This window comes from Staurois parvus, unplaced genomic scaffold (genome assembly GCF_062004578.1).
Source record: "Staurois parvus isolate SC_StPar_1 unplaced genomic scaffold, SC_StPar_1.0 ptg001066l, whole genome shotgun sequence".
Lineage (NCBI taxonomy): Eukaryota > Metazoa > Chordata > Amphibia > Anura > Ranidae > Staurois > Staurois parvus.
In genome coordinates, this window is record NW_028318862.1 from 2,033,593 (window position 1) to 2,060,470 (window position 26,878).

The window sequence follows — 26,878 nt, forward strand, 5'->3', positions numbered from 1 at the left end:
CTACTAGGCAAGGGAGAAATTTTGACCCAATTAAATTCCATTCTGTATAGGAAGCTGCAGCTGATAGATTTGATATCCGTCTGGAACAGAAGTCTCCAAACTGAGGCCCATGGGCTGGATACAGTCCTTTGGTTACCTTTTATGTAGGCCTTGGATCCCTATTGCTCCCACTGATACAAAGCACTATTCCTCCCACTTACATAAATGACGAGGTCTCAGTTCTTCCCATAATGCCAGCAGGGGGCATAATTCCTCCCACTGGAAATGATGAGTCCTATTATTCCCCCTGTAAACAATAATGGGGCATTATTCTCCCCACTGACACCAACAATGGTGCATTACCACCACAGGTGCTATGTAATTTTATTACTCCCACTGGGCCTAGAGTCCTAAGCATTTATTTACTCTCTGATGCTGGGGAATTTTCTACCTCCACTGAACCCCTCAAGGCCTGAAGGACAAAAATTGTCCCTTTTGTTAGAAAGTTTGGAGACCCCTGGTCTAGGATAACCCAGGTGTTGTGCTGACAGGCCCAGAGTTAGGAATCACATAGTAAAAGTGTGTGAAATGTGTCAGAGTTCAGGTCCTGGTGCCCATTCCATTAAACAAGCTCCAGGTCACATGGGAGCAGCCCTATAGTGGGCTCAAACATCTTAGTACTGAAAATGACAAACTGCCAGGGAACGAGGGAAATGTCTGAGAATGTTGACCGCACACAATATCATATTTGCCCGTATTCTTGCAGTATGTAGATTGAGACCAGCGGTTGAAATGGATTTGCTGGGTGATCCTCTGGCTAATATGATCCATTCCTATTAGAATACAGTTGCAAGAAAAAGTATATGAACCCCTTGGGATTACGTGGAGTTTTGCATGAATTGGGCATAAAATGTGCTCTGAACGTCATCTAAGTCACAACAATAGAAGAACACGGTCTGCTGAACATAATACTACACAAACATTAGATGTTGCCATGGTTTAATTGCACATAACATGTAAACATTCACAGTGCAGGGAGGAAAAAGTATGTGAACCTTTGGACTTAATAACTGGTTGACCCCCCTTTGGCAGCAATAACCTCAACCAAACATTTCCTGTAGTTGCAGATCAGACCTGCACGACGATCTGGTGTAATTTTGGACCACTCCTCTTCACAAAACTGTTTCAGTGTAGCAATATTCTTGGGATGTCTGGTGTGAAGGAGGGTCAACCAGTTATTAAGTCCAAAGGTTCACATACTTTTTCCTCCCTGCACTGTGAATGTTTACATGTTATGTGCAATTAAACCATGGCAACATCTAATGTTTGTGTAGTATTATGTTCAGCAGACCGTGTTCTTCTATTGTTGTGACATAGATGACGTTCAGAGCACATTTTATGCCCAATTCATGCAAAACTCCACGTAATCCCAAGGGGTTCACATACTTTTTCTTGCAACTGTATACCAGATAGGTGAGCAGTAGCCTTCTCTCATCTGCAAAGGGACATTTTCAAATGTCAGTGGCGCTGTAAATGGGGAAAGCGACCCTTGGAGTACCAGATTGTCATAGGCAGTCCAGGAACAAAGACACTTATAGGCATTTTCAACAGTGTTAGAGTCAAGTAACTATACACACAGTTTAGTAGCTCATTTCAGGAGTTCAGAATTTACTTTATGCAAGTACTGATTTTGAATTTGTTGTCTATGGGCACTGCCCTTTTACTGCTGTACTACTTGAACTCGTTATTAACTAAATCAACTGCAGTCAAAATACAGTAAATTAGTGATCAGAGACAAATATATTTCTAGAATAAAGAAGAGTTTGAGGGTAAAAGAATCATGCTTTATTGATACTTGAAGTTCCAGAATAATGACAGTGTGATACTTTGGGTTTCAGTTACATTAGATTAGAAATACAGAGGCAGTTAAGCACCCAAGCATTCAGATTAACAGTGACTGTGACACTTGGAGAATGACTAATAAAAAACATATCAAGTGTCACATTTTTATGCTGATGGATCCTACATTTCTATGGAGACACTGCTGTTGGTCATACGGACTCCATACCAGCCAGCCCAGTCCTGCGTGTCGCTTCCGCCATGCTGAAACAATATATAGCGTACTCCTGGTCCATAGTCACTGAATGTATGTGTTATCTAAACGAAAGAAAGACAAATGAGACTAGTTAAGTCAATATAAAAATGAGTGAAGGCGCACCAAACATAAAATCAAAGCTGGTTCACATAAAAGAAATGTTAACATTCGCAGAAAACTATGTAAACGATTAGTTCTGGAAGATATTACATGCATCTATACCCACCAATGCCAGCTAACAAAGAGCAATTGTTAGAAATGCCTCAATATATACAGAAAATTTCAAATATCATTATTATACAATTATTCTATAGTGCCAAAAGTTTGTGAAACATTTTACAATATTAAAGGAGAATGTCGTTGCAATACAATTCAGTACAAGAGGATTAGTTGTGCTTACTAGGGATGCACCAACACTTTTTTCCTGGCAAGTATGAGGATCGATTGGCTAGATGGCTTCTGATTGGTGAGCACTGTCCATGTGATGGTGTTGGTGTTGACCAATTAGAATTCCTATAGCCAGTACTGTCAGCAGTACATGCAGAGGAGATTTCAAATCCCCGGACCTGTGATGCAGCTTTTCATTGTCTGACAGAAGGGGGATTGGCAATCTGGTACAGTGGGACAGGGGGGAATGGGCAGGGGGTCCAGTGGATAGCTGGAACCACTGAAGGCTGGGTGGAGAGCCATGGGAGAGGCAGGTGGAGCCCAAGCCGCTGATGTCCACAGTGGGATTGGGAGCTGGAGCTGGTGGAACCCATCATGCAAGGAGGTTTCCCGCACCGCTCCTGTGTGAACTCAAAGTCACCTGGGTTCACGCAGGAGCTGTGCAGGAAACCGCATGTGATTCAGACAGGAGTCACACCACATTTCTGTTCAAAGAGCATGCATCTGTTTTGGTATCGGAAGCATTTGCACGAGTATCTGTATTTGTGCAACTACTTGGTATCGGCACCTAAACCAATATCTGTATCATTGCAACCCTTGTGCCTACAATCTAATAGGGGGAGGCAAGTGATACAAAGGGTAATAACTTTGTGTGATCAGTTGGAGAAAGTAAAGTTTATTAGCTGGAGTTGGGATAGGATTTCTTGAAAAGGTAAGTTTTCATGGATCACATAAAAACTTACGGACACATTGAGGTAGGTAGTTCAAAGAGGAGAGAGTTTCTGGAGAAGTCCTGGAGGTGAGCATGATAGGAAATGATGAGGGAGTTAGAGAGAAGGAGTTCTTGGGAGGAGTGGAATGGAAAGTTTGGTTGATATTTTGAGATGAGGTTGGTTATGTAGCTGAGGGTAGAGTTAGGGATGAATTTATACTGTATGTCACTGTTAGTGTTTCGAGTGTTTTACTCTGGGCAAGCGAAAGCCAGTGGAGTGATTTACAGAGGGTCCGATGGTCACTGAAAGGTTGGCCAGGTGGGTGAGTTTAGCAGCAACATTCATGACAGAATGAAGGGGGGTAGATGGTGTAATGGTAAGCCAGAGAGAAGGGAGTTGCAATAACAGTCAAGGTGAGACATAACCAGGGGGTGACTTAGTATCTTTATGATGTTAAGAAGGGGTACATTTTGGAAATATTACAGTGGTTAGGACAGCAAAATTTGGACAGTGTTTGGATGTGAGATCAGATTCTAGGATTACACCCTGGCATGGGCAGAAGGACTGAGAGTTGTGCGATTTATCTTGAGGAAAATGTTAGGGTAGAAGTACAAGGGGAAATATTAGGAACTTGGTTTGATTGAAAGATTAATTTTAAGAAAGTAGTATTATATCCATACTAATATGTCATTTAGTAAATTAATGATGCCTGTGGGGACCAAAGGGATGACCTGAGGAGTACAGAGAAAGATTTGGTTGTTGTCAGCATTGAGATAGTATTTGTAACCATGAGAGGCTATAAACTGGCCCAAGGAGGTGTAAATAGACTAATATAAGGAGTCCAAACACAGAGCCTTGGAGAACCACTACTGAAAGGGGAAGAGGAGTGGAATGATAGAGTTGTGGTGAGATAGGTAGAAGGAGAAGCAAGAGAAAACAGGGTCTTGCAGACCATAAGAGTGGAGTTTTTTTTCAGTAGGAGCTGGTGGTCAACTGTATCAAAGACAGCAGAAAGTTAAGAGTATGAGTACAAAGTAGTGACCATTGGTTTTAGCAGTTAGTACATCATTAGTGAGTTTTAGGAGGGCAGATTTGGTAAAGTGTTGCTGGCTGAAGCCATACTGTAAGAAGTACAGAAGGTTGTTATCAGTGAGGTAGCAGCTCAGATGGTTGTAAGCAAAGCATTCAAGAAATCTAGAGGTAAACTGGGAGCTAGGAGATGTGTATTAAGTTGTTAGGATTGGTGGGGTCCAGTGAAGGGTTTTTTTAGTATAAGGGTGACCAATGAATGTTTTGAGGGGGGATCGGGGGAAGATACTGTGACGGGAGTCACTTTGGGTGGGGGGCCCATGGAATCCAGCTCACTTTGGAGAAGTGGGAGACCCTTGCCTCAGCTCCCCATATCCCTCTTATGTGTAAGTCACCCTGTGCCTGTTAGGGGTACAGGGTGATCTGTCCTAATATTGGGGTGGGGGGTTGTTGATTGATTAATGCCATGTGGCTGCACCCCATTGTTCTATTGTGTGTCTCTTGTTGCGGAGTGTAGATTGCCCAGCCCTATGTCCTTATGCAGGGAGGGGGGATTTTCCCCTGAGTGTAAAAAAGCCAGTTCGAGTTTCAAATAAATAGTTCCATGTTCAGACAGACTGGTGTCGTCTAGTCTTGTTTGGTCAGCGGTGGTGTCTGTGGACAGTGTTTGGAATGGGAAGAGGTATTATAATGGAAGTACCCAAGCGCAGACTGGGTTGGTTCCATTACAGATACCTTTAGAGAAGAAGAGATTGGAAATGTGAGTTAGAGAGCATGGAGTAGAGCAAGAATGACTGGGGCCCAGGTGGTGGGTGATGAAGTGTGCCTCAGAAAAAAGCTTAGCAGCCTTCTCTGTGGTGACAAGGTCAAAGAAGGAGAGGATTAAATGTGGTGGTAGACATGTTTGTTATGTGGGGAGATATCTCTAAAATTCCATCCAGATATAAGATCTTTAATTTATGGATGTTTCAGTATTTTAGCACATTCACATAAAACAATATAGTGGGATATGTAGGGAGGCATAACATTACATGCTGCCAACGGGTGCCGCTGCCTTTTGCTATGACCACAGGTGGTGGGGAAAACTCCTGTAGAGAGCTCTTGTCTTCAGAAAGCAGTCGGACCAATAGCTGATAGTCACAGCCGCTGTCCTTCCGAGCTGCATACCTGGTAAAAAACAAAAAATGTTAGTGTAGCTTCAACTTTGAGTTATATGCTACAATTTCCATTTGATAATACATTGAACTTTTCCTATCACTTGTTAAAAAGATTGAGAAGGAGGCCTAACTGCTTTGTAGTAATCTGATACCTTAATTGGATACAAACATTTTATTAACCGCTTCCTGTCCGCCCTATAGCAGAAATACTGCTACAGGGTGGCACTGGTGCTCAAAATCATGTATATATACAGTTCTCTCCCCTGTCAGCTGCAGAACACTGCTTTGTATATCTCTGCATAGCACACACAGCACATAATGTGAAACAGCACGCAGTTAACCCTTTGATTGCCCCCACATGTTAACCCCTTCCTGCCCAGTGTCATTAGTACAGTGTCAGTGCTTTTTATTAGCACTGATTACTGTATTTGTGTCACTGGGGATGTCAGTGACACCAAGTCAGTTCTCCCCCGGTGTCAGAATGCCCACTGCAGTCCTGCTATAAGTCGCTGATTGCCGTCATTACTAGTAAAAAAATAAATAAAATTCTGCTATATATACCGCCATTTGTAAACGCTATAACTTTCACGTAAACCAATTAATTTACATGTATTGGGAATTGGCAAAGATGTGTAGCAGAATATATATTGGCCTAAATTTATGACTAAAACTTACATTTTTTTATTGGATATGTTTAATAGCAAAAATTAAAAAATTTAGTTTTTTTTCTCAAAATGTCGTTTTTTTTTTTTTGTTTTTTTTTTAATAGTGTAAAAAATAAAAAACAGAAGCGATCAAATACCACTGAAAGAAAGCTCTAATTGTGGGAAAAAAATAATGTAAATTTAATTTGGGTGCAGTGCTGCATGACCGCGCAATTGTCAAAGTAACGCAGTGCTGTAACGCAAAAAATAGCCTGGTCAGGAAGAGGGGGAAATCCTCGGGAGGGCAAGTGGTTTAAGCTCTTGGAATTTTGGTATTAGAGTGGAATTTCACTCTCTCATGAACTATTTTTAATCCCTATGCTGCTAGCCTTAGCAAATAGACAGGAAAGTATAGCATATTTAGGTGTTTTGTTTTTTTTTTTACATCTCTTCAGTTACTCCCTTGGTTCCATGCCTAGGCAAATTATGTCATACATCCCAGGAGTCTTCAGGTGGAGAGGAGGGGTTTTCTCAGCTAAGCTTAGCCTGCATGCCTGAACAAAGGGCAGATGGATTCTAGAAAGTAAATGCCCTTACTCAAGGTGGCCATGGCCAAAAATGCTAGGGGGTGTTTTTCAAAGTGGTTTCTCAACAAAATAAAGCATAGAGACATGGATGGAATTAAAAACAAATTAAATAGCATATTTGGTTTGTGGTGCTCAGATACAGTGTAGTTCTGCTTTAACTTTACTATATTCTATAGTAGTGCACCTGCTGTAAGAGGTAGGAGATACTATAGAGAATAACTGCTAGTCATTTCTAGCAAGTTATGATAATAGATACTTTTTAAAATAGGGCTGCCATTTGACTAATGATTTGATATCAAAGTACATGAAATGTTGTGTGTTTTTTCCTAGCTACATCATGAGTGGCATTTGAACTGCACAGGTACCACCCAAATGACACCAAAAATATATGTAGCATTCTGTAAATTAATATTATTATTATTATTATACAGTATTTATAAAGCGCCAATAGTCGCTCAGCGCTGTACATTACAAAGGGGGACAGATCATGTGACAGAACAATACCAATACAATGCAAAACATGAGGGGATCGAGGGCCCTGCTCTTTCGAGCTTACAATCTAGGAGGGGGGGGATGGTGGTACAGGAGGAGAAAGCTGTGGGGGATGGAGTGGTAGGAAGAGTGGAGGAGGTCGGCAAGTTAGCAGGGGGTGGGTTAGGCTTTCCTGAAGAGATGGGTTTTCAGGGTGCGCCTAAAGGAGAGGAGAGTAGGTGATAATCTGGAGAAGTCCTGGAGGCGGGCATGGGAGGAGGAGACCAGGGAACTAGAGAGAAGGAGGTCTTGTGAGGAGCGGAGTGTGCGTGCTGGGCGGTACTTGGATATTAGGTCGGTGATGTAGTTCGGGGCAGTATGGTGGACAGCTTTGTACGTCAGTGTTAGGATTTTGAATTTGATCCGTTGCGCAATCGGAAGCCAGTGGAGCGATTGGCAGAGGGGGGTGGCGGAGATGGAGCGGTTGGAAAGGTGAATGAGTCTGGCAGCCGTATTCAGGATGGACTGAAGCGGGGATAGCCAGCGGCGAGGCAGGCCAGTGAGGAGGGAGTTGCAGTAGTCGAGTCGTGATATGATGAGGGAGTGGATGAGCTGTTTAGTGGTTTCTGGGGTTAGGAACGTGCGGATTTTGGCGATGTTGCGGAGGTGGAGTCTGCATGAGTTTGTTAAAGATTGGACTTGGGGCTGGAAGGACAGGTTGGAGTCCAGAATGACACCAAGTACTCTGGCCTGCGGGGCGGGTTTGATGGTGGCGTTGTTAGATGTGATGGAGAAGTCAATGGGGGGTGGTGTCCGGGCTGGGGGGAAGACAAGAAACTCGGTTTTGGAGAGGTTCAGTTTAAGGAAGTGGAGCGACATCCAATCTGATATGTCGCTCAGTAGGTGTGTGATTCGGGCGGAGACCGAAGGGGTGAGATGGGGGGTTGAGAGATAGATTTGTGTGTCGTCAGCATAGAGGTGGTAGTTGAAGCCGTGAGAGTGTATGAGTTGGCCAAGGGAGGAGGTGTAGATGGAGAAGAGAAGGGGCCCGAGGACAGAGCCTTGAGGAACCCCAACAGAGAGGGGGAGTGAGGGGGAGGTGGTAGCATTATAAGTAACGCTGAAGGAGCGTTGTGACAGGTAGGATGAGAGCCAGGAGAGAGCAGAATCTCTGAGGCCGAGGGAGTGTAGTTTTTTGAGGAGGAGGGAATATCAGTTTATTCATTGTATTTACCAGTCTGTGACGACAATAGCCGGTTGATATATGTCCATAATATCCGCACTGTATCCTGTTTCCTTCAGGTCAATGAGCTGAGACATGGCATCAGACCTGGAAAGATCAAAACATTTAATAATGTCCCATAAACTCATTACGTCGCTTAGTCTGAATTGTGAGATTCCCATTTTCCTAACCACAAGGCAGAAGATCAGGTCTCCTCCAGCCCATGCTGGCCCTTTAAAAAAAAACATACATAGTCACATAGTCTGGCTGAAAAAAGACAAAAGTCCATCTAGTTCAACCATAAAAAAAAAAAGTTATAATCCTACACCCACAGTTGATCCAGAGGAAGACAAAAACCCAGCAAAGCATGATCCAATTTGCTCCTGCAGGGGAAAAATATCCTTCCTGATCTCTCGAGAGGCAATCGGATATTCCCTGGATCAACTTTACCTATAAATGTTAGTATCCAGTTATATTCTGTGTATCCAAGAAAGAATCCAGGACTTTTTTAAAGCAATCCACTGAGCTGGCCAGAACCAACTCTTGAGGGAGTCTATTCCACATTCTCACAGCTCTCACTATGAAGAAACCTTTCTGTCTCTCGTTTCTACCTGCGTTAGGAGTATCTACAAGGTCTAACAGCCGACTGCCTTCTCCATACTACTATAAGCCCCCCACTACAGATGGACTTGGACACCACCTCCACATGGACCTTCTACTAACCCCCATTGCTGTAAGGTCCATCCCCAAACGCACACAGGGTAGATGCGTCTTAGCGTTCCCTCCCCCCACTCACCTGAATTTTTTTTAATTTTATATATTAAAAAGCACCATGACCCAGAATTCTTTTACCTTCTTATAGTATAGAAATAGTCATCCATAGATTTAAAATGAAACTAGTTTATAATAATTATTGTGTAATAACATTAGATAGACGGAAAGTTGGACTTACTGAAAGGATGTTACAAAATATTTGGTGACAGATGGATTTGGAAAATCCTCTCCTCCATCTCCAGGTAAATTTTCAATTTTCCATCCATTACCACCATTCGCGTTTATATTCCATTGGTTGAAAGAGTCTATAATATGGAAACAAAATAAGACTGAATGTTGAAATTGATGTTTTTTAAATAATGCGCAGAATTTTATTATCCACTTTCCCTCAGGAAGATTTTACCCCAGCCCATTTTTTGCTATTTGGTAACTGACAATTGCATGGCCATGCAACACTGTACCCAAATTAAATTTATATCTTTTTTCACATAAATATAGCTTTCTTTTGGTGGTGTTTGGTCACCACTGGGTTCTTTATCTTTGCGATATAAATGAAAAAAGACCAAAAATTTAATAAATACAATATTTGTTGCTATAAAACATATCCAATAAGAATAACAAACACGTCTTCATAAATTTAGACCAAAATTTATTCTGCTACATTTTTTTTATGAAAAAATCCTAATAAGTATATATTGATTGGTTTGCACAAAAGTTATATCTTCTACAAACTATGGTATAGATACTGGAATTTTTATCTTTTTTTTTTTTTTCAGCCACTCAGCGACTTATAGTGAAATAGTTAGTGTCAGATTGCCTGCTGCACTATCACACTGATGCTTTGTGGGAACTGACTAACGGCTTCAGTGACACTAATATAGTGATGTGTTAATAGTATACACCAGGGGCGGACTGACCATTTGGGAACTAGGGCACTGCCCGAGGGCCCGGGGTCAGTAGGGGGCCCCATGAGAGGCCCCTGGTACCTTTTCATAGGCTTTCTTGGGTTTGATTTGAGGACACAGGGGCCCCATGATCCCCTATTGCCCGAGGGCCCCATGAGTTGTCAGTCCGCCCCTGGTATACACTGACACTGTACTAATGACACTGGATGGGAAAAGGTTACCATCTAGAGGCAATCCAAGGGTTAACTGTGTGACTAACAGTGCTCAGTGCATTCAGTCTGTGCTGTTTTATACTAAGAGAATTGCCAGTTTTCATTCTTTGCTTTACTTTAAAACCGGCATATCCCTGCTGATAGGACAGAGCTCTGTGCTGTTTACATTCACAGAACTCTGTCCTGTCTTCTCTTCGCCAATCGGCTTGTGCTGTGACTAATCACAGCACAGCCGGGGCGGCAGGTCCATGTGTGCACGCCCTCTACCTGGAAGTGCCGTATCAGATATGTGATCCAGCGCAGGAGAGCCGCTCTGTCGCCGTACTCATATGTGAGGTGGTCAGCAAGTAGTTATTAGAAGTTCACTATTCGATAAAGAATTCAGCAACTGATAAATGGTAAAGTGATTGTAAAGGGTCAATTTTTTAAAAAACAACAAACATGATATACTTGCAATGGTGTTGCACAGAGCAGCCTCAATCCACCTCTTCTCAGGTCCACCGCCGATGCTCCTGGCCCCTCCCCCTCCCCTTCATTGAGTGCCCCCATAGAAAACCACTTGCTATGGGAGCACTCATGCATAGATGCACAAAGCATGGCTCAGGCCCCGCCCTCTGCACCCTTCTCACTGGCTATGATTGACAGCAGCGGAGTCAATGGCTCTGAGCCAATGAGGAGGGAGTGCTGCTGCTCTCATGCGCAGAGCTGGATCGAGATGGGGCTCAGTATTAGGGGTGGCTGAAAGGGAGTAGCACACAGAAGGCTTTTTACCTTCATGCATAGAATTTATGAAGGTAACAAAACCTTTAGCCTTTAGAATCACTTTAAAATTCATTGTCACACACATTATAAATAACTATTAGTGTGTAGCACCCGTCAAGTTAGGATGCTAACTGGCTGTGACCAGTGAAGAGAGAGCAAGGGCCAAGTTGGTGTGATATGACCAATTTGGATATGGATGTGGTCACCAGACCATTCAATAGAGAGAAAACAGCAGGGCTCTTACTTTACTTTCCATTTATCGTGCATCAGCATCAGAGGTTGGTCATCAGCTCTGAGGAAAGGGATTCGTCCCCGAAACGCGTCAACCATGTGTCCGCACTGAGAGTGAGAACACCTTGCCCGCCGTTGTGGCCATTGTCATTTTTCTATGCTTTTTAGATACATGCTTCGTCTGTGAGTATGTTTTTATGATTTAATTCCTACAATAAACCTTGGATAATGCACTAGGTGTGTGCGCCACCTGTTTTCTCTCTATCCAGTGGCTGATTTCCCCGTCTGAGGAGGGCTGCACCCCTGGAACATTTCCTTTTGTTTGTCGCTGTCCTGGTACCCTTGGCTTCCCTTTTGGCTGTGCATATCCTGAGGCGCTGGAGAGTACATACGCTAACCAGACCATTCAACACCAATCTTCCTATAAGATTATATGGGCATTTAACACATTTTTTGAATGTTGTTTATCTGTAAAACCCTTCCTTGTGAAGACATCCAAAAGCCCTGATAAAATTGCTGAGTGCTGCCATCTTGGATGTGAAGTCAGCAGCCCAAACAAACTCACTCAAGTGACACTCTATAGCAGCCATTTTCAGCCAGGGTTCCACCAGAGGTTGCTAGGGGTTCTTTGAGCTGTGATTGGTTGACTTCCCATTTGATGGTGCCTGCATAGTTCCAGGGCCAACACCACTAAGCAGAGCCAGCAACATGACACCAGTCATATTTTTGGCATTAGGGGGCATTCTGACCACCGCTCTAAGGGTTGCATTCCTCCAGACCACCCATGTAAGGGGCATTTTCCCATTTGAACCCCAACATATTGAATTTAGCAAGGGTTCCCTGAGACCTGAAAATTATTATAGGGGTTCCTCTGGAATAAAAAGGTGGAGAAAGACTGTTCTATAATATTCCTTCACTCTTCCCCTGGCAGCTACATGAAAGGTTACATAGGGAGGGGTGGAGTAGTAGGGCCAGCACAGAGAGTAAATAGACACTCCCAGAAAAGGAAAGCGTGATGATGTACAAAGAGGGAAGGAGCTGAGCTAGGGAATTAACTCTACCTGAGAAGCACATTTGCTAGCTAGTTCAAATGCATGTCGCAAGTGAATAAAAATATCCACAGCAATAGAGCATTTAAAACATTTTATCTTTTTTGCTTTTACAGGCATACCTTGGTCTACGAACGCCACGATTAACGTAATTTTTGATTTACGAATAAAAATCCATTGAAAATAATGCCTCGGTTTACAATTTTTTTTCGCAATACGAACGGATGAATTGGTTTTCAATGCATTTACTAATTTTTTTTTAATCATGTCCCTGTACAGTATGTATGCCTTTAAATTGCACTTTATAAAGAGTTTTGAACAGATAAGACTTTTTTTTACTTTTTCTGGCCTCCGGAATGGACTAACTGGTTTCAATACATTTACAAATTATTTTTGCAATATGAACGGATTAATTGGTTTTCAGTGCATTTACAAATTTATTTTTAATCATGTCCCTGTACAGTATTTATGCCTTTAAAGTGCACTTTATAAAAAGTTTTGAACAGATAAGACTTTTTTTTTACTTTTTCTGACCTCCAGAACAGATAAATTGGTTTTCAACGCATTCCTATGGGAAATTGCGTTTCGGTTTACAAATTTTTCGCAATCCGAAAAGTCCTGCGGAATGAATTAAATTTGTAAATCGAGGTACACCTGTACCTGCATTTGTTTGTGTTGGTGATAAGGTCTCATTAGCTCATCTACTAGTGTTCATATACCACTTATTCCTGCAGTGCCATTTATAAATTACCCTCAGGTGACCAGTGCGCCTGTTAATGACTAAATCAAGCTGTCTGAGGGAAGTTTTTCGTTCACAGACACAGTGTACTGTGCCAATCCAAGCTGCTCTGTACCATAAGATCGCTGTGATGACCAATCACAATGATCACAAATGTAAACAGTGTCTTGTTTACATTGGGGAACTTGACCCTTCCTCTTACAACAGAGGAATAGAAAGGAAGAGGGACCTACTGTAATTAACTACTTGCTAACCCGCTCACAGTACATTTACTGTGGGCTGGCGGCATGTACAGGCACAATCATGGACAGTATATATACTTAACAGGGGCGGACTGACCATTTGGAAACTTGGGCTCTGCCCGAGGGCCCGGTTTCAGTAGGGGGCCCCATAAGATGCCCCTGGTACCTTTTTCATAGGCTTTTTTGAGTTTGGGCAAGGACACAGGGGCTCCATGATCCCCTATTGCCCGGGGACCCCATGAGTTGTCAGTCCGCCCCTGATACTTGATCAGCCTTCTATTGGGTTCGGAACGCCTCCTGCCAATCTGCACTGTGATTGGACACAGAGCAAGTTTGGCAGCTGATTTCAGCCAATGAAACCAGCTGATTGGCTGTGTCCAATCACACACAGAATTCTGTGTTTTCAAAACACAGAACTCTGTGCAGGCAGGGAGGGAACCGCTATCTGCCTGTTTATTCTCCTTGAAAAGCAGTAAAACAAAAGCAATTCAAATGTAAGTGCGGCGCTAAAGCATAAGTGACAAATGCAATCATAAAGTGCTTATGTGAATAGACGTGTTCACACAATATTCCAGGGAAATAAATCAAATAAAATGTCTGAGATCACATAGAATTATAAAATCATAAAAAACCTCTGAAATTCTGAATATAAATAGTAGCTAGTCCGTGGCACTGCAGGTCACAGAAGTGCCAAGTGATATGTGTGCTTACTTAGCAGTGGTGATTATACTTAGTCCGTGGCACTACAGGTCACAGCAATGCCCAGTGTTCGTGGAACAAGGTGCAACAATACCAGCTGGGATGCTCATGATTCAACATAGGAATCCACCACTTTCTATGGATGTGCACTGTGTGTGTAATGATGATCCTTATGGGGGATCTCAGGAAATAGGGACCAGACTTCTCCAGGGTCAGGGCTATGCAAAACCAGCCTAGGGGGAGAAGCTCACCACAGGAGCCGAAGGTATGGCAATATAGTGTTGTATTTATTGTAAATAGTTAAAAGCAATCCACATGGATACAGCAAAGAGAAATGCATAAAAGCGTACCAAAATGGTAGCTGCTCCAAACTCCAGCCGCGGCGAAGTGACGTCAGCATGTAAGGCTCCACCCTAAGCACATAAGGGGTGAAGCCTTACATGCTGACGTCATGCCGCTGGAGCTTGCCGCACCCCAGCAGTAATTGGGGAAAGTGCCATACATCTCTTGCAGGATGCCACTATTTTTTTCTTTTAAAGGGTATCTATGGTCAGAATCTAAAATCATATAAACATTTCCACATTGTATTTCAATTATTTCTTGCCTGATCCTAATATTCTGGAAGATCCTGACCTTTGTAAACTTATTTTACGAAAATATCCACATCTTTACGCCTGTGAATTCTGTGACACGTATTCACTATGCCCTGTGGGAAGGTACTGTTGTAGCACACATTTCACAGAGCCCGCCTCTTGAACTACAGAGGTGCTGAAAGGAGGAATTTCAGTAGGCAGAGTCAGTATAGGAATCATTGCTTACAGGCAGCATGGCACCATGGGATATGTAGTCCTTAGAAACTAAAGGTAAACATTTGAGTTAGGTGCAACATGGTGTGTTGGCAGTAATCACACTGAGGCCCAGACTGCGGAAACCAATGTATTGAAAAACATGCAAACAGTACAACAGCCCGGCTGGGAGGCCACCCAACCGGGAACTCACAGTCAATGCAGTGGAGAGCCAGCAGTAGTAGGCCCAAGCTGAAGACAAGGAAGATGGAGTGCGGTGTACAGACGTAGGCCCTGCTCTTTCCCTACTCCTCTGGAACCTCTCCTTGGTACTGGCTCTGACAGGCAGGTGTACTCTCCCTACATTAGCCACTTCGGAAATTCATGCCAAAACCTGGGGGCAGGGCTAAAAAAAGACTATATTTGACCCAGGATGGACATCGGGGGTCCCCTGGATGCACCGTAGCAGACCAGAACACTGCTCCAGGGGACTGAGGAAGCCATAGAGAAACCAAGTTCTCTCCAGCTGCAGTACCGCTCCAGTCGAGTGTCAACTACAGTGAAAAAAACAGATTAAACCTGCCTATAAACGGTAGAGGAGAAGTTGAAAAGCATGTAGGGAATCCAGGAAAATGTGCAAAGAGATGGCCAGCAGACAGGCAGCACTCACAACATGGAAAGAGACTGTTCAAGTAAACCTATATTGGGTTGTCAAATAAAACTAATGTTTGTATTGTTATTACAATGCTGTTGGTATAAAATGAAAGTGTATGTTACGACCAAAGCTTGATGGACACCCCTGAAGTTCGAGCCATGCATGGCCAGCCAGTAGTGTAGTTTGGGTTGCCAGCACCTGGGGTGCCCTCCTGGCTAAGGATGAGCTTGGACACAAGTATAAACTCACCCTAGCTATCCTGCCTAAAAGCTGTCAAAGCTGCCACATGGGGTATGCTGTGGGGTGGGAAACGCCTCCACTACCTATGATTGGCTGTTGGCTTTGACAACTTCCTGGAGCCTCCTAAGAATTTTGCACCTGAGGCAACTACCCTCGTGGCCCCCAAGTGCAGAACCTTACATTTATCAACATTAAACCTCATTTGCCACATAGTTGCCCAATTACACAGAGCATTGAGGTTGGCTGGTAGGTTGGAGACATCCTGTAAGGACATTATTCCGCTGCACAGCTTGGTGTCATCTGCAAAGATGTTAGCAATTTTCATTCTCTTGCATAATTATTACAATTATATGGGAAAAAAGCACCATTGTTTTATGATATGATAATGATAATTTGATGATGATTTGTAATTTCCTTCATTGTTTCCCCTGAAGATTTCTAAATTACAAAGACACAACAAAATACTCACCCAGACCACATGGGTTTTTGAGCAGGTTAAACTTCACACTAGACAAATAGCAGAAAATTAATATTAGTCAAAATAATGTGTAAAAACCTAAAGTAAGAAAATGGAATTTGCAGATTACGAGCCCTTAGATGTGGTAGCTGCTATCGTTTCCTTATCTTTCAAGGATTTTTAATGTATTTTCACCCGGTAACACACTTCCTGTTCTAGGGTGACAATGTTCACTCTGTACTGTAGCTCTGGAGGAACAGTGTTGTCACATTTGGACAGGAAATGTATTAGAACTATAGGAAATCTGCTTTTCTTTCCTTCTATGCCACAAAATGGGTCACTTTCTGAGAACCCTCCAAAAGCTGAGCTGCCAAAATTCACCTACCATTGACGAGGTCGAGCAGTACCTCACCCACCCACCACAAACATGGCAGCTGGACATTAAATCCGAATTCAGTAAGGCCGTCCATACATTTATCGATTTTCAAATGATTTATCATTTGAAAATTGGACCTAAGAATAAGCGGCCGATTTTCGCTCTGTTAGTGGGGCAATGGCACCGGTCGATTTTCGTGGTTCCTCCCCATTTTGTTTTTCGGGCATACTGGAAAATTCGTGAAAAAAGACATATTTTTGAAATCATTAGTGACACCATCGGATTACAGAACGAACAATGTTTTTGACCCATGTATGGCCTGCTTAAGTATGGAGCCTTGAAAGGAGTAGGGCGGGCTACATCAGCTCAAAGGAAGAGGGACATAAAGGGTAGAAAAAAAATATTTTGAACACTTCATTATACTTTAAATACCTGTAGAAGGGTGTTGCTGGGTGATACCATTTAAGTGGGTGACAGCATTGTGAATGAGGTGTGATCTGCTGATCACCACTTACTTTCGCTTTAATGCCAGAAGTGCAACGTAAACGCAATAATCGTGATCTCTGCTTACCGCTTGCAGGGGGACCTTTACAGAGGACTGACTTCTTCTGGACTGGGCTTCCAGTGGCCATCTTGGTGGACACTGAGTTCACCCAAGGTTTGGGAAGCCATTTTGAACCCAGGAGGCTATATATATATATATATATATAGCCCCTGTGGAGTCAATCTGGAATGCCCACAGTGAAAGGAACACCTAGATAGGGAGATGTACACGTTGGTTAATGAGATACTGGAGCAAGGAAAGGTTCCCGAGAAGCAGGGACAGTGCAACACGTTGTTTTTGAGTACTTCTCTAAGGCAGGCCATAGATTATGCAATTTTCTTTCATTATACACTACGGGTAGAAGGAAAGAAAATTGCTTGATTCCCCCACTAACATTGACTGTCAGTGTTTATGGGGGAATCCCTTTCGCAGTGCTATTGTTTTCTGTCAGTGGGGAGCCTTCCCTGCCAGAAGAACACAATGATTAGCCAGCTGAAATAATCCTTCGGGAAAAACTCAACAGGCTGGTTGTACACACATTTTGTATACCACCAGGGTGCCCAGAGATGGATTGAAATTCCGCCTGTCCCTGCTGAACTGGACAAATTTAGATGGCCAGTTTGGGGGAAGGACCTTGTGGCCCAGCCTGAATTTTGATTGATGCATACTTACGTCGAACATTGCCAGGACAACACCCTCTTAGAGAAGTTCATTGCAGAAGATCTGTTAACCTCCCTGGCAGTATTCCTGAGTGTAGCTCGGGGTAAAGTTTCAGCACCACAAGCGGTAACCCCGAGCTACACTCGGGCTTACCATGCGGCGCTGCTCCGCGATCCCTCAATCACTTACCTTGTCCTGCGCTCCCGCGATGTCCCTCCTGCAGTGTCCCCTGTAATGTCCTCCGGCTGATGCCGGCATCTATCTTCTGCGTTCCGTTCCCTGCGACGTCGGGACGTACGGGGGATGGAACGACGGGAAATTTGAAAATAACAAAAAATGACATTCACTAAATACACTAAAATCACATAGTAAAACATTCCTGTATCAAACCATTTCACATACATTTTGTCCGTACTGCTTTGTCCTGTGCCCTGCCTGCATTTTTACTGTTCTTTCTGCCTGGAAACTGAGAAACGTCCATGGCGTCCAAAAAGCGTCCCTTTAGGACAAAAGCGGTTTTAGACCAACTAGAGAACAGCGATAGTAAATCAAAACCACTTGCAGAATTGAGTGATAACGATTCGTGGGGGAAATTCATCATCAGACACTGAAAACGATTTTGTGACTTTGCTCAGCGATGTGTGAACTTGGCGCTATATTTCAAATTTCAGTGTTTTTGGTTTGATTATATTATTGAATTAAATTTATTATTATTATATTATTATTTTTTATGATTGTTTATTAAATTATAATTTATGATTTCATGTTTTAAATTTTATCATACCCGGGATGTTTACTAGACTCTTGTTCGGACAGATTTCAGTGAGTTATTCCTAAAAATTACAGGCCTACAATAAAAAAAATACATATTTCCATGCAAAAAAATGTATCGCATTGAGCACAGAAATATGGACATAATCAGACCGCTAGGGAGGTTAAAGCAGCACTCCTAGAGCATACTACTGCCTGTAAGTCCCTTCTTAGTGAACTGTAAAGTACCTTATTGCACATATGGTTACTTTTGATTATTACCAAACTGCAGAACTGTTCATTATTAACAACATAAAACCAGAAAATTCCCGGAAGACGTCTCACCTGGTCCTCCCAGTTAGCCTTGACCACTTCACACCGTCACCTAAAATGTTCCCAACAACTACTGTACATGTACCAGTTGATTGTGTTGAACCTTTGTTGCACTAAGCTTTGTGTTTGCTAAAACTGGTTCTGGCTGAGAATTGCAGTCTCACCTCTGTTGTCTCCACATGGTTGCAGTCACAGTCCCACTAGATGACCTGGATTTATAGAAAGAGAAACCCAAAGTGAGAATTACGGGCAGCACACAGATCAAGTGAAACTTGGTATTGGGTATCGGGTATAAGGAATGGGTAGGTTTAGCAGCCCGGTTGGTAAAATGTATTTACTAGATTACTATAGACTAGGGATGAGGTCTGAATTTGCTATAATGAAGGGGCATCACCGTAAAATGGATATTGGAAGACCCCAGGCCTCTTTTTTATTGTTTTGTGTGGGGTCCCCATTAAAACCCATACCAGACCATCATCAAGGATAACTGACTGGCATGAATTTTTAGGGGGAACACCACACCATTGTGGGTTTTTTTGGGGGGTCCCCCTTATAATCGAAGCAGCCAGGTAATTTAATAATAGGCAATTTTAAGTGTTACTAAATGCACAACAATAAAATCAGTCTGTATATGCAGTAAAGCATGCTTGTTATACTCACTGTGGAACCTAAGGGGTTAATCCAATGTGTAAAAATGCTTTTTGATCCTGTCTTCTCTGATCCTCCCCTTCTTCCAGTGACCCCATCTTATCTCCTGATGAGACTTATCGTGTGGAGTCGCTCTGCACATGCTCAGTTTGGTGTTTATTGATAGAGAGGTTTTTTTTTTCTTGGGAGAGTGCATGTGATCAGCACAGGGCCAATCAGCACTGTCCAGACAGAGGCCAGGGGTCCTGCATCCCCCTAGAGCAGAAAGAAAACTCCTCCTACAAGCTTTAACATGTACTCTGCTGGACACTGATAGAAGTCACAAGACTGCTATATACTGCTGATCAGAAAAGGTATTTGGCAGTTTATATTTACTAAAATAATTGCATTTCCATTTTCTGTGTACTGTGGGAGACCGGATATAGTGAATGCAGGGTCCGGGGAGAGCGGATATAGTGAATGCAGGGTCCTGGGAGACCAGATATAGTGAATGCAGAGTCCGGGGAGACCAGATATAGTGAATACAGGGTCCGGGGAGACCAGATATAGTGAGTGCAGGGTCCTGGGGGACCAGATATAGTGAATGCAGGGTCCGAGGAGACCGGATATAGTGAATGCAGGGTCCGGGGAGACCAGATATAGTGAATGCAGGGTCCGGGGAGACCAGATATAGTGAATGCAGGGTCCGGGGAGACCAGATATAGTGAATGCAGGGTCCGGGGAGAGCGGATATAGTGAATGCGAGGTCCGGGGAGACCAGATATAGTGAATGCAGGGTCCGGGGAGACCAGATATAGTGAATGCAGGGTCCGAGGAGACCAGATATAGTGAGTGCAGGGTCCGGGGAGACCAGATATAGTGAATGCAGGGTCCAGGGAGACCAGATATAGTGAGTGCAGGGTCCGGGGAGACCAGATATAGTGAGTGCAGGGTCCGGGGAGACCAGATATAGTGAATGCAGGGTCCGGGGAGACCAGATATAGTGAGTGCAGGGTCCGGGGAGACTAGATATAGTGAATGCAGGCTCCGGGGAGACCCTGCATATATATCTGCCCAGCCCAGCCTTGAAAATGGCTTTGGTTACAAACAGAAGGAAGCTGACCAGCAAATGTCATTTAGTAGCATATGATATTTTTTTTCTTTCTAAGCCCCGACTCACACTAATGCAGTGTTGTTAATTTAACATTGACACCCGTACCAGATCGCATGGACGCCGTGCGATTGCAATGTGGTGCGGGAAACGCACAGGATTTGTTGCTTTTCCCGCACCGCATTCATGTGAACCACGGCTAAATGTCACTTTTGCTTTAGTATATCCTACAGATGCACCACTTCAAAGGCATGATTAAGGCATCCCCCAAGCATGGCTTATAGGGAATTGTACATTTTCACTTTATTGCCCTTTAAAATCTTGCCCTCCAGAGGATTTACCCCCCTTCCTGACCAGGCCTTTTTTTTTGCGTTACGGAGCTGTGTTACTGACAATTGTGCGGTCATGCAACGCTGCACTCAAATTAAATTTGCATCCTTTTTTTCCCACAAATGGAGCTTTCTTTCGGTGGTATTTAATTGCCTGTTTGTTTTTTATTTTTTGCTCTATATAAAAAAAAGACTGACAATTTTGAGAAAAAAAACATTTTTGACTTTATGCTATTAAACATGTCCAGTAAAAAAATGTAAAAAATCAAATTTCGTCATAAATTTAGGCCAAAATGTATTCTGAGACGTCTTTGCTAACAAAAATTCCAATACGTGTAAATTTATTGGTTTATGTGAAAGTTAAAGCGTTTACAAATGGCGGTATAGACACTGGAATTTTTTTCTTTCTACTAATAATGCGACTTATAGCGGGACTGTGAGACTGCAGCGGGCATTTTGACACTGAGGGGAACTGACTTGGTGTCACTGACATCCCCAGTAACACCAAAAAAGTGATCAGAGCTAAAAAAAAAGCACTGACACTGTACTAATGGTGCTGGGAAGGAAGGGGTTAACATGAGGGGCGATCAAAGGGTTAACTGTGTGCTGGGAGTGTTTTGCTGGGGGGTGGTGTGTTGGTGCTTCTCTGAGCCATCCAGAGCAGTGTACCCGAACCGACAAGGAGGAGGACTGTTACTGAACAAAGTAGCCCTCCTCCCCATCGGAGATCCTCGGTAATCTCTGGGCGCCAGTGGGTAATCACTGGCAGGGACCCGGTGTTTGACACCCGTGGCTGCAAATGGCGGCACGACTAGGGCGCATGCGTGGCTTGCGTGCACCCCCTATCCAGAAATGCAAAATCATGTATATATACATGATTTTGCGCACCCCTGCAGCTTTATATCTGCTATAGGGTGGCGGGGATGTGGTTAAGCCTTATGACATAAGCTGTTCCCTGCTGAACAGTATTTTCTTACATTTCTTTTTGCATTGGTACATGCCCCCCCCCCCCCCCCCCCTTTTGCAGTGCCCAGCTCCCAATACTCTTTGTTTGACAATCCATTGCCTATTAGACCTAAATTAGAGAGAATTGATTTTCAAGTTTCACCTTCTATTGGCATTTTGCATTAAAGTTCCCAGTTTGTAGATTTTTCTGTGTTCATAAATCAAACCCAAGCATGTTCGCCCATCACCATTAAAGAGTATGTAAACCCAGCATTTCATATTCCTGTTATGTCCCCGCTGTACCATGTACTTATATGAAAAAAGTATTCTGTTCTCTTTGTATTGCTTCCTTTATGTGAAATCCCTGGGGTTCATGTCAGTCTCTCTGCTTTCCTATTAAAAACTGACCACTCTAGACATTAGAGCACAGTGTGGTCAGTTCTCTGGCTCTGTTGGGAATGCAGCCTGCTCTCCTACAATAATCAGACGTCTGCTGACACCCTGTACACCCATACACAGCCTTTCACTGAGAAGATTAGTGTTCTGCTGTTTCTCCTCCCACAGCTCTCTGTTCTCAACTGCATAAGGAGCTAAGAGGTATGTAAACACTTATAAAATGGGGGAAAATCACAAATCCACACACAGAAAAGAACAATGATGGACAAACATTATTTCAAAAGAAGAACATAATGAATAGGAGAGCACATGCTTACCCTCAGTTGTGCCAAGTTCTGAAAGGAATGGTAAAATCCACTGATTCACCTAAACTTATACCCATAACAGCTGTCAATCAAATGAGCTTCCCTCCCCCTACATTACCATAACATTTACCTAACCCTTCATCTACCTGCTTTGCATACAAATCCGAAAGTGAAAGAAGATGATCTAAACAATTACAATACAAAGTTTACTGCAAATGGTACATCAAAACCATTGCACAGTGACGTGATTTTATATACACTCTATTGCCAAAAGTATTGGGCCAGCCCTCCACATCATTGGATTCAGGTGTTCCAATCACCTCCATGGACACAGGTGTATAAAATCATCACCTAGGCATGCAGACTGCTTCTACAAACATTTCGGAAAGAATGGGTTGCTCTCAGGAGCTCAGTGACTCCAAGCGTGGTCCCGTGATAGGTTGTCACCTGTGCAATAAGTCCATCCGTGACATTTCCTGGCTACTAAATATTCCACGCTCAACTGTTAGTGGGATTATAACAAAGTGGAAGCAACTGGGAACAACAGCAACTCAGCCACCAAGTGGTAGGCCACGTAACATGACAGGGCGGGGTCAGTGCATGATGAAGCGCACAGTGCACAACTATGCGCAGCAGGTTGAGTTGGCCCACTCTTTGCAGCTAAGTAGTAAGCAGTGATTCCTGTACTGACTCTGCCTACTGAAATTCCACCTTTCAGCACCTCTGTAGTTCAAGAGGCAGGCTCTGTGAACGTGTGACACCAAAGTGCTTATTCACAGGGCATAGTGACTACGCATCACAGAATTCACAGGCGTAAATACACTATATTGCCAAAAGTATTTGGACGTCTGCCTTTACAGGCACATGAACTTGAATTGCATCCCAGTCTTAGTCCGTAGGGTTCAATATAGAGTTGGCCCCGCCCTTTGCAGCTATAACAGCTTCAACTCTTCTGGGAAGGCCGTCCACAAGGTTTAGGAGGGTGTCTATGGGAAGGTTGGACCATTCTTCCAGAAGTGCATTTGTGAGGTCAGGCACTGATGTTGGACGAGAAGGCCTGGCTCACAGTCTCCACTCTAATTCATCCCAAAGGTGTTCTATGGGGTTGAGGTCAGGACTCTGTACAGGCCAGTCAAGTTCCTCCACCCCAAACTCATCCATGTCTTTATGGACCTTGCTTTGTGCACTGGTGTGCAGTCATGTTGGAACAGGAAGGGGCCATCCCCAAACTCTTCCCACAAAGTTGGGAGCATGAAATTGTCCAAAATGTCTTGGTATGCTGACGCCCTAAGAGTTTCCTTCACTGGAACTAGGGGGCCAAGCCCAACCTCTGAAAAACAACCCCACACCATAATCCCCCCTCCACCAAACTTTACACTTGGCAAAATGCAGTCATGCAAGAAGCGTTCTTGTAGCAACTGCCAAACCCAGACATGTCCATCAGATTGCCGGACAGAGAAGCGTGATTGGTCACTCCAGAGAACACGTCTCCAGTGCTCTAGAGTCCAGTGGTGGCGTGTTTTACACCACTGCATCCGACGCTTTGCATTGCATTTGGTGATGTAAGGCTTGGATGCAGCTGCTCGGCCATGGAAACCCATTCCATGAAGCTCTCTACACACTGTTGTTGTGCTAATCTGAAGGCCACACAAAGTTTGGAGGTCTTTAGCTATTGAATCTGCAGACAGTTGGCGACTTCTGCGCACTGTGTGCTCCATGGAGGTGATTGGAACACCTGAATCACATGATTTGGAGGGCTGGCCCAATACTTTTGGCAATATAGTGTAAATCCCATAGTTTGTAAATGCTATAACTTTCGCACAAACCAAATAATAGACACTTACTGGGATTTTTGTCACCAAAGACATGTAGCAGAACACATTTCGGCCTAAATTTATGACGGAATTTATTGTATTAGATATGATTTATAACAGAAAGTAGAAAATATTTTTTTCCCACATTTTAAATTGTTTTTCATTTATATTGCAAAAACAAAAAAAACCCAGTGGTGATTAAATACCACCAAAAGAAAGCTCCGTTTGTGTGAAAAAAAATTATATAAATTTAATTTGTGTACAGTGTTGCATGACTGCACAATTGCCAGGTAAAATAGCACAGTGCCGAATAGAAAAAATAGCCTGGTCATGAAGGTGGTAAAAGCTTTCGGAGCTTATGTAGTTGATAGTAATGCAAATAATTTTGTTGTTTTAGTAAGATCCCATGGAGGCCCATGTCTGACCCTACCTAAGAGAGCTAAGAGATGAGAACTCAGCAAATTGGTTTCAAAACTGGTATTTCTGGCACCTAGATATGATCTGAAGTTTATTCATGTGTTCTCTTAATCAAGTTTAATAACATACATGTGATTATCCTTTAATAGTAAAGAATCTTTTTTATAAGATCCCATGGGGGCCCATGTCTGATCCCACCTCTGAGGGCTAGGAGATCAGCTCTGCATACTGCTGACAGCAGAGCAAACTGGCTGCAAAACTAGCATTTATAGCTCTCTAGGTAAGGTCTGAAATTTGGCAGTACTAAGGTCGTTGGTTCAAATCCCAACCACGGCACCACCTGGAGTTTGCATGTTCTCCCTGTGCCTGTGTGGGTTTCCTCTGGGTACTCCAATTTCCTTGCACACTCCAAAGACATGCTGGTAGGTGAATTGGCTCCTGTCTAAATTGGCTCCAGTATTTGTATGTATGAATATAAGTTAGGGACCTTGGATTGTACACCCCTTGAGAATTAGGGACTGATGTAAATTTACATTATATATGTAAAGCGCTGCGTAAATTGACGGTGCTATATAAGTACCTGAAATAAATAAATAAGTTTACACTTGTGTGCGCTTAATCTGGCCTTAAAGTGTTACTAAACCCAGGACCCTGAATTCACTATATCTGGTCTCCCCGGTCTCTGCATTCACTATATCTGGTCTTCCTGGACCCTTCATTTACTATATCTGGTCTCCCCAGACCCTGCATTCACTATATCTGGTCTCCCCGGACCCTGCATTCACTATATCTGGTCTTCCCGGACCCTGCATTCACTATATCTGGTCTCCCCGGACCCTGCATTCACTATATCTGGTCTTCCCGGACCCTGCATTCACTATATCTGGTCTTCCCGGACCCTGCATTCACTATATCTGGTCTTCCCGGACCCTGCATTCACTATATCTGGTCTCCCTGGACCCTGCATTCACTATATCTGGTCTCCCTGGACCCTGCATTCACTATATCTGGTCTTCCCGGACCCTGCATTCACTATATCTGGTCTCCCAGGACCCTGCATTCACTATATCTGGTCTCCCCAGACCCTGCATTCACTATATCCAGTCTCCCTGGACCCTGCATTCACTATATCTGCTCTCCCTGGACCCTGCATTCACTATATCTGGTCTTCCCGGACCCTGCATTCACTATATCTGGTCTCCCCAGACCCTGCATTCACTATATCTGGTCTCCCCAGACCCTGCATTCACTATATCCGCTCTCCCCGGACCCTGCATTCACTATATCCGCTCTCCCTGGACCCTGCATTCACTATATCCACTCTCCCTGGACCCTGCATTCACTATATCTGGTCTGCCACAGTACACACAACATGGAAATGCAACTATATTACTAAATACCTTTTCTCATCAGCAGTTAAAGAAGTCTTGTGAATTCTATCAGTGTCCAGCAGAGCACTGGTTAAAGCTTGTAGGAGGAGTTTTCTTTCTCCCCTGATTGTCTTATGAGGCTGCATCACCCCTGACCCTCTGTCTGGACAGTGCTGATTGGCCCTGTGCTGATTACATGCACCCTCCCAAGAAAACAAAAAAAAAAGATCTCTAGCAATACACACCAAACTGAGCATGTGCAGCTTACCCCCAAGTCTCTGGTATATCAGCAGATGGATTGGGGACAGTGGAAGGAGAGGAGGATCAGAGAAGACAGGATAAAACCACCTTTTTAAACAATTCGGATGATTAACCCCTTAGATTCCACAGTCCGTATAACAAGCATGCTTTTTACTGCATATATAGACAGATTTTACTGTTTAGTAACACGTTATTAACACACATCATGTAGTTATCCTTTAAACGTAAAACAAAGAATTTTGTCTCTTTAATAAGATCCCATGGATGGGAAATTCTTCCATTAACAAAAGGGTTTTTCTAATCTGTCCCAGTTTTCAGTCACTGGAATGTTTTCCAGCAGTAAAAGACAAACAAAGTCTCTTGGAGGATCCCATCACTAATCCCTTTGTGTGCGGTTACTCCACCCAAATTTCCCATTCATCCAGACAACAGAGGAGAGTGCCAGAGGGCACCCTGAGCAGGATATACAGCTGGTAGAAACCCAAAAATTCCCCTGAGCAAAGACCTTTCATTGTCTGTCCCAGATAAAAAGATTAAATGGGTAAATATTGTTGTCTCTCCTCATATGAAAATATTGGCTGTTCTTAGAATAAAGGGAGGTAAAAC

The 26,878-nt window shown here is 43.3% G+C and overlaps 1 protein-coding gene across 1 annotated transcript; it reads right to left on the minus strand.

Moving 5' to 3' along the window:
• Positions 1 to 1,801: 1,801 nt before the first annotated feature.
• LOC149440605 (F-box only protein 6-like) lies at positions 1,802 to 22,438 on the minus strand. The gene is made up of 7 exons (XM_089658424.1): positions 22,423 to 22,438; positions 18,862 to 18,906; positions 16,047 to 16,084; positions 9,237 to 9,363; positions 8,297 to 8,392; positions 5,235 to 5,370; positions 1,802 to 2,136 (listed from the first exon to the last, which is right to left on the minus strand). The coding sequence occupies exons 2-7, from the start codon at positions 18,876 to 18,878 to the stop codon at positions 2,002 to 2,004; spliced, it is 549 nt and encodes a 182-aa protein (XP_089514550.1). The 5' UTR covers positions 18,879 to 18,906; positions 22,423 to 22,438; the 3' UTR covers positions 1,802 to 2,001.
• Positions 22,439 to 26,878: the final 4,440 nt, after the last annotated feature.

What these genes read in the sequence shown, in the direction of transcription:
- LOC149440605 (XM_089658424.1), bottom strand. An exon ending in CAAAAACCCATGTGGTCTGG is followed by an intron (nt 9,364 to 16,046) that starts GTGAGTATTTTG and finishes TCCATATTATAG; the next exon opens with ACTCTTTCAACCAATGGAAT. An exon ending in GCTATTGTCGTCACAGACTG is followed by an intron (nt 5,371 to 8,296) that starts GTAAATACAATG and finishes GTTTTTTACCAG; the next exon opens with GTATGCAGCTCGGAAGGACA.